Source organism: Tarenaya hassleriana, unplaced genomic scaffold (genome assembly GCF_000463585.1).
Source record: "Tarenaya hassleriana unplaced genomic scaffold, ASM46358v1 Cleome26, whole genome shotgun sequence".
Taxonomy (NCBI): Eukaryota; Viridiplantae; Streptophyta; class Magnoliopsida; order Brassicales; family Cleomaceae; genus Tarenaya; species Tarenaya hassleriana.
In genome coordinates this window covers 547,611-555,506 of record NW_010965869.1, presented here as the reverse complement: position 1 = coordinate 555,506, position 7,896 = coordinate 547,611, and the positions used below count along the sequence as shown (strand labels likewise).

At 35.2% G+C, this 7,896-nt stretch overlaps 1 protein-coding gene across 1 annotated transcript; it reads right to left on the bottom strand.

Moving 5' to 3' along the window:
* Positions 1-4,747: 4,747 nt before the first annotated feature.
* LOC104816749 lies at positions 4,748-7,672 on the bottom strand. Its single transcript, XM_010545687.1, has 7 exons — positions 7,440-7,672; positions 7,269-7,319; positions 6,838-7,029; positions 6,230-6,335; positions 6,005-6,046; positions 5,787-5,843; positions 4,748-5,434 (listed from the first exon to the last, which is right to left on the bottom strand). The coding sequence occupies exons 1-7, from the start codon at positions 7,574-7,576 to the stop codon at positions 4,907-4,909; spliced, it is 1,113 nt and encodes a 370-aa protein (XP_010543989.1). The 5' UTR covers positions 7,577-7,672; the 3' UTR covers positions 4,748-4,906.
* Positions 7,673-7,896: the final 224 nt, after the last annotated feature.

Below are 7,896 nucleotides of genomic sequence, written 5' to 3'. Positions count from 1 at the left end.
ATTTGTCTGTTGTCTTTCCTACTCCTGTTCCCTTGTTCTGCAATAGTCAGTCAGCTATTCATATAGCTAACAATCCGGTTTATCATGAAAGGACGAAACATATAGAATTGGATTGTCATTATGTAAGGGAACAGTTGAAGGCAGGTTTTGTGAAGTCTTTACATGTTGGAAGCAAGGAGCAGATTGCGGATATCTTGACCAAACCTTCCAACATTGATCAATTTCGGTATCTCTTGGCCAAGATGGGAATACATCATTTGTATTCTCCATCTTGAGGGGGAGTATTAGAGAGTATTTTCTCGGTTGTTTTGGTTTGTTTGGGTTGTTACGGTTTGTTATTTTTGGTTTACTATTTTGAATTTCGTTTTTCTGTTTTCCGCTTTATTTTTCAGGTTGTATAAAGTGTTATGACACTTGTTGTTTTCAATTTATGAGAAAATCAGAAAATGTTTCACAAACTTCTCTTTCTTTCGCTGATGAATCCTTCTCTCGATTTCTGTTCTAGCTTTCATTTTCTTCACTTTGATAGAGAGCGTACCATGTTCCCATTTCAAGTTGCCTTAATTCATTTAGACAATTAGACTTGATGATTAAAGTTGGGTTTTGTTTTTCATCTGGTGTCATTGTTCACAATTCAAATGTAGTTATTTGTTATGCTTTGTTGTTTCTTTTAGCTTCCCCTTCTCTGAATTTTTCTTCCAATCTTTCAGAATCTTTTTAACGATGAAAACTTTGGTGTATTTCTACTGGCATGGAATATTACCAGCCTAATCCTTTTAGCTTTGGAATTATAGTGTGTACAAAAATGTTATTTTGGTGCAGGGACATGATGCAGGCTATACGTGCATGTAAAACTCGCTGTTGTAAGGAAAGAATGTGTCGCAATTCGTGTTTCAATTAATGAGAATGACCAAGACTACAGCCACCGTAATCTGGAAAAGCTCATGTTCATTCACATGCTTGGGTACCGCACGCATTTTGGGCAGATGGAATGCCTAAAGTTGATTGCTTCTCGTGGTTTTCCAGAGAAGGGGATCGGTTATCTAGGTTTAATGTTTCTTCTTGATGAAAGGCAGGACGTTCTAATGCTGGTCATAAACTCATTGAAACAGTATCCTTCATGGTGTAGATTTTCAATTTAGTAGCCGTAAATAGTTCTCATTTAATTGTTGGTAACCCGTTTTAATCTTTTCTTTCTCTCTCAAGTCTCAAGCCAACTTCTTGGTAAGTGGACATGACTAGGATTACTGAGAGTTGGAGCTCGAGAGTTGGTGATAATAATTTTTAATTTCTCCTTATGATAACCTTGGCTTATTTCCAGAGACCTGAACCACACGAACCAGTATATTGTGGGACTTGCTCTTTATGCTTTAGGAAATATTTGTTCAGCAGAGATGGCTCGTGATCTTACACCTGAAGTTGAAATATTACTTCAATTTTGTGATTCCAATATAAGGAAGAAAGTGAGTATCTCCTGTTCCTGTCTGCCTTTCCAGACAATTAGTGGTTTTAAGATGGAATGGTTATGGAAATATATGGACATCTTCCAGAGTTAAGATAACCTGCTTGCTTTAAGTGGATCCAAGTTATGCTGATAACTGCTGAATTATGTGTGGTATTGGTGTTTATAAAGAATCTATGTGTATATTAGCCTTTAACACAAACCATATGTCAAACTTGTAGGCATCGGCTGCAATGTAAAATTTAAACAATAATGCATCATAGGTTGTGATGCTCATATGTTATGTTGGTTGCCTAAACAATCAATTCTCTTTGTCTGCAGTTAGAAGGCTCTCTTATCCCATCCTATTTTTTCCCTCTATGTGTGTCGAGCTACCTCCTGTTTTGATTAAATTTTCTGAGAACACATTTTGTTGGTAAAATATTTGCTTTGGTTGTTGCTGCAATTATATTTCTGAAGGAGAATTGTCTCTTTCATCCTTCTGGCCTTAGGCTTGTATCTTGCCATTCTGCATCTAACTGGGAAACTTTTTTTCATAAAGAATTTGTTAGATGTATTTCTGGGTGAATGTCTGTGGATTAACTTTCAAATAAATGCCTAACAAGTATGATGTTGTTTATTGCTTATTCCCAATTATCCACCTTTATATTGTGAACTTTCCAGAAATATGAAGAATACTAATCGGTTAACATATTATAGTTATTGATAGTTTTATAACTGATTAATCTTCCAGCACGCAGGCAGCTCAGCTGTGGTCCATACGAATAATCAGGACGGTCCCAGATCTTGCTGAGATCTTTGTGAATCCTGCTGCAGCTTTTCTCAAAGAAAAGCATCACGGTGTTCTCATAACATGAGTTCAACTTTGCACCGAGCTCTGTAAACTCAGTACAGAGGCCCTTGAATTAAACCGAATGGTAAGCCAAAATTTCTATTAGTAGTTTTTGCGTCTCCATTGACCACTGGTCCTACCAAGAAAATTTTATCTTTGGGTCTTACTTGTGAACGAGTCATTAGAAATGACTTGAAATTGTTGCAAATTTCAGAAGATTTAACTTCAAACCGAAATGAGTGAAAATGGAGAATTCATGCTGACGATGTTGATGTTGGGTCTTACTTTCAGATATGTGGCGCTGAACATGCTGATGAGGGCTATGACTGTTGATACACAATCAGTTCAGACTTCACAGGCAGAGACACAGAGCTAAGCTACCATCTTGGAGTGTGTTAAGGTAATGCTATGAATTCCTTGTTGGATTTAGGCGATTGAATCCGAGAAAAGTAGTATGTTTTCTCTCTTCTGCACTATCTTTTGTCTCTTGCTACTACCTCTTTCTTTAATGCTTGATTGGTTACGGAATGTGATTGTTTTCTTCAATAACTTAAATGCCTAAATATGCTTACTGACGTAATAAGTTGCTGTGCTTCTTGAATTTCTGTATCCATCTTGTTCTGTTTCCGTAAATAGAAGTTCCTCAGTCCCATATTTCGATTCAGATCATCATTTCCGTGCCGGTCGTTTGTAAACTCTCAGAGTCTGTGTGAGTGATGCTTCCGTTACCATTAGCCCCTCGCTGGATCCAAGTGAATTTGCAGAAAACTGCAAACAATATGTATACAACACCTTCATTAACGATTCCCTTTCATCTCTATAGATACTCTTTTTTGCACCCTTAGTCTCTCTGCTCTCATTTTTCCATTGTTACCTTCTTTTTCTGTTTCTACTTTCTGCCATCTACATTTAATGGAAATACACCTTTGGTGAAATTCTCATGGAGTAATTAATTTAATTATGTCCGATCCAACCCTAGATCCATCATGAACCCGATCTCATATTTCGGATATTTCAGATAATGGGTATCCAACATTCCGAATATACAACCAAGATCAGGTGATTTAACTGGTAAAGGGGATGGGGTAAAGTTTTTTTCTAAAATCAGGTTCGAGTGTTTATTTGGAAAAAGGTATTTATATGGGTTTATAAAAAAAAATAAACGTTCCAAATATACTCCAAAGTTACAAAAGGTGTATTTTATAAAGTTATCTCGGGTTAATTGAACAAAATGCTAAAGGGTATCGTTTAGAACTCCCTTTCTCTCATGACGATACATATTTCTTTTTATTTGATAGCGTTTTGGTTTATTGTTTCCATTTTCACGTGTTCTAAGGGCTTCAGAACTAGGTTTTTAGTTTCATTATTTAGCCTGCGTCTGTATGTTTGTTGTTGTTGCATGAATAAATAATTCGTTCTGTCTATTTATTTAAAAATAAAATTTGGTATGGATATCGTTAGTATGGCATTCATCTTCCTATATATATATATCCATAATACGGATACGTATATACTCTGAAATCTCCGGCCCTACTCAAAACTCGACCGACAAAGAACGTGGTGAAGCATTGAGGGACGAAGCTGTTCGTTTTCAATTAATTGGGGTCTAGGCAAAAATAGCAATAAATACTATGGGGGTCAATTTTACGAAAATAGAAAGAACTGAATCCTGCAAATCTCACGCACTCTTCACTTTCAAGCTTATTATATATATATATATATATATATATTCTTATTGAGATTGGTGTTTTTTTAAAGTGCTAAAAGATGATTTTGATATGTTTTTTTCCCGAAAATTAATAGATTAAATTAAAAAAATTAAAAGACAATCATTCGCTACAATAGGAAAAAACTACTCCTGGACAATCGTTCGACCAAAATACAAAAGAGAATTTACGGTTAAAAGCAAATTTCGTAGTTATATCAGTTAAATAGTTACTATCCCTTTGGTTTTTATCTTCTCGTATAATTTTTTAATGATAATAATTTACATACTATTTATATAGTCAAGTTAGTTTAATTACACTCGATGTGATAATTTAAATGATTTACCTCCCCTAATCAATCGCTTGAATTCCGTCCTAATTAATGTCACTCTAACGTTGATTAAACATCACTGATCCGTTTTGTTTATTCGTTTGGTAAATTATCTGTTTTGATTAAAGGTAAAATCTAAAATAAAATTAGTAGCAGCAAATGGAGCATAATAATTAATGTCACAATAACTTATCGGAAAACTTTAATAATTCATTCAATTTCATAATTCGAGGCTAGAGATTGTCATCGATTTTTTAAATTGTGCCAATGTAAAGTATTTTAACATGTAGGTATTAATTAAATAAATTAAAAATCTATATTATTTGGCATGAGAGTTATTTATACAGGTTTTTCTATAAAAAAAATACATTGATTTTATCAAAATGTACATAATATCATTTTTGTGACATGGAATCTGAATATCTAACACAACTACCATGAAACATGGAAATCTACGTACTATGTTAGAAACAAGACAAATCATTACAAAACAAAAAAAAATGTCAGAGTACGAAAACTCTAGTACATTTATACTTATTGTACGAAGATTTTGAAAAAAAAAACTTTTATCAGACTCAATAATTCTCACTTAGAAACCCGCTAACCTTATTCTCTCTATCATAATTACCATTATTATCATTGCTATGATCATCATAAACATCATTACTGTCATTGCGATAGTTACTACACTCACCCACCACATGATGATGGTGATGATGATGAGCCCTGTAAGCGGCGTCGTTTTGGTCGCCATGGGTGCTCCTCGTGAACTCTTCTTTGGAGCTGCCGTGCTGATAAGGGTTGTACCCTTGCTGCGGCGGCGGTACGACCGACGGAAGCTTGGACAGCAAAGCTTCCAAGCTGCTCATCGACGGCGTTATCTTCATCGGAAGCGGCGGTGGCTGGTGGTGGTAGAAGTGGTGGTGGTGGTTTTCCGGTGGCGGCGGATGTGGAGCGACGGGGAAGTGCCACGTGTCAGAAGGAGAGCCGTTGATGAAAGGGTAACCGGAGGATGAAGGGTGCGGGAGCAGGACTCCTGGGATGCTCTCTATGTAGCTGAACTTTTTCCTTAGCATTACCACATAGCTCAAGTCCTCAATCACCTTCACATATATTTTCATATATATTAGTCGAACACATATTTCACATATATATATATATATATATATTGCTTCAGGATATTGATGACTTGAATTCTGTTATATCTGTTCGAGATTATTCCATGTAAATTTGTGCATTTCATTTTTTCATTTGAACTGTTGATCTGTCTACTAAGCATTTTTCATGTAAATATGTGTGTTCTGCATCTTCCAACCCTTCTCTATATGTTTATGTTTACCCTTTATAGTTATTACTATTGTCCGATTGATGACACATACATGTGTATATGCACATATGCGTAGATACCCACACACACATATATATAGAGAGAGAGGGGGGGGAGATAGAGAGAACCTTGTGAACAGCTCCTAATTGGACAACACCTTCTCTAACAGCAATCAGGGCAATGGTCTGCAAAACATTTTACGTGAATAGTTATGCTTTCATCTTTGATATTTGGGAAAGTTTGAAAATGGGTGTATATAAGCATGTCGTGTATGCATATACATGTATAGACACATATATATATATATATATACACGATAGTACATGAGTAAACAGTGAAGCGATACCTTGATTCCAGACTGAAACTGAGCTTCCCATGTCCTAGGGTACTGCACAGATAAGACTCAAAAGGTGATGCTAAAATGCCTTACAGAATACATATCTATACACTCACACACACATATACATACATGCATAGTATGCTTTTCTCTCTTTTATTACAGGGTAATAAATATGTATATGTATATGTATATGTATATGTATATGTATATGTATATGTATGATATGCTTACTGAGTCAGCAGAATTGTGCCAAGCAGACAAGAAATTGATCTCTTGGTCGTTAGGCTCTTTGTAAATCCACTTGTGACTGTGATCTGCAGCTGCTTTTCCTATCAACCTACAAAAGGTGGAATCATAACCATTAGTTAATAATTAAACAAAACCCTCATTATCTAATTATAATTATTTAACATTGATTTAATTAAACTCAGCTAATCCGCACGTTTCACACGCCTCATCACAAGTTATTGACAAGACTTTCTTAAAGCTGTGGATGATTACCTCAAAAAGTGCTTTGACTAATCTTTTTTATAAAAAAAGTCATAATCCATAGGCTAGTGTACTGTTTTAAGTATGTTATTAGAATAATTAATTAATGTCCTAAGTATCCAATTAGAGAATCCGATTTTGAGATGAAACATTCTTGGTCATGTACACGACTAAAGAGAGAAACCCCAAAAGGAGAGAAAACCATATTAAAAAGCTATGACATCAAAAGGAAAAAGAAAACAATAAAAGGCATATAAATTAAACTAAATCATTACTATGTATATGTGTGTATACATATAGATATATATATATGTGTATATATACATATATAGATTTTTTTCCTCACAGACCCTTCTCCATAATTGTAGATTTCATGAGACATCTTGAAGAAAAGCTCAGGTTGAAGCCCTTGGTATTGTTGCAAATCACAGTTTCCGTACATCGACGATCCTCCGGCGGCGGCGCCGGCGGAACACTCGCCGGAGCTCATCTCCGCCGAAGAAGCTGAGAAGTTGCAGAACCCATCTTCCCACACCAATATCCTAACATATACACACACACAAACATATATTGTTACAACAACATACGGAAATGTTCATATGTATTCAACAAAGGAAAAAAGAAAGGGTTCATTTGTACGCTATACACAGACATAAAAAGGGCATAACTTATATGGGTAAAATCATTAAACTCGAGAAAATTAAAGATTGGCCAAAAAAAAAAGATGGATATATATATATGTGTCGGTGTGTATGTATATGTGGAGTGATGCCTCTGTTACCAGTTTCTCCTGTTTCCTCTTGATCTATCATATGCTCCTTGACCATCCCATCTGAAACCACAAACAAATCAAACACAAGAAACTTAAGAACTATGGCTATTGATCGCATGTACATACACATACATATATCTATGCGATAGAGAGAGGAAGAGAGAGAGAGAGAGAGATTACTTGGGGGGAGGGTAATTTCTTGGCAAGATCCTCCAAAAAACAGCGTAAACCCACTGAGAATTTTCATGGATGCATAAGCTTCTCAGTGTGTGTTGCAGGAGATGAGTCACAACCAGGGGACTGAGATGTTCTTCCATTAATAATAATTTTAAAAAAGGAAAAAAAAAATCTTTTTTTTTGGTTCACGTCTCCTCTCCTCTTTTCTTTTTCCTTTTTTTTTTCTGTGTAAAACTTCCTTTGGGGGAAGAGAGGTAGAAAACCCTCACTATCTAACCTCCTTTATATAACGAGTTTAGACCCACCACTAGAGGCTTATATATATATATATATATATATTATTTGAATTTATTTATGGTGGTTGACGGAGTAAGAAAATTGAATATATTACTATTTATAATTAATTATATATTATATACCTAAGGAATGTATATCTTTTGTTTGATATATGACGAATGGC

Excerpts from the sequence above, each read along its gene's own strand:
- LOC104816749 (XM_010545687.1), bottom strand. The coding sequence starts at position 7,576 with ATGGAAGAACATCTCAGTCCCCTGGTTGTGACTCATCTCCTGCAACAC. Across the intron at positions 5,844-6,004 it reads AGTTTCAGTCTGGAATCAAG|ACCATTGCCCTGATTGCTGT; the intron begins GTATCGCTTCAC and ends AATGTTTTGCAG. Across the intron at positions 5,435-5,786 it reads AATTAGGAGCTGTTCACAAG|GTGATTGAGGACTTGAGCTA; the intron begins GTTCTCTCTATC and ends ATATATGTGAAG.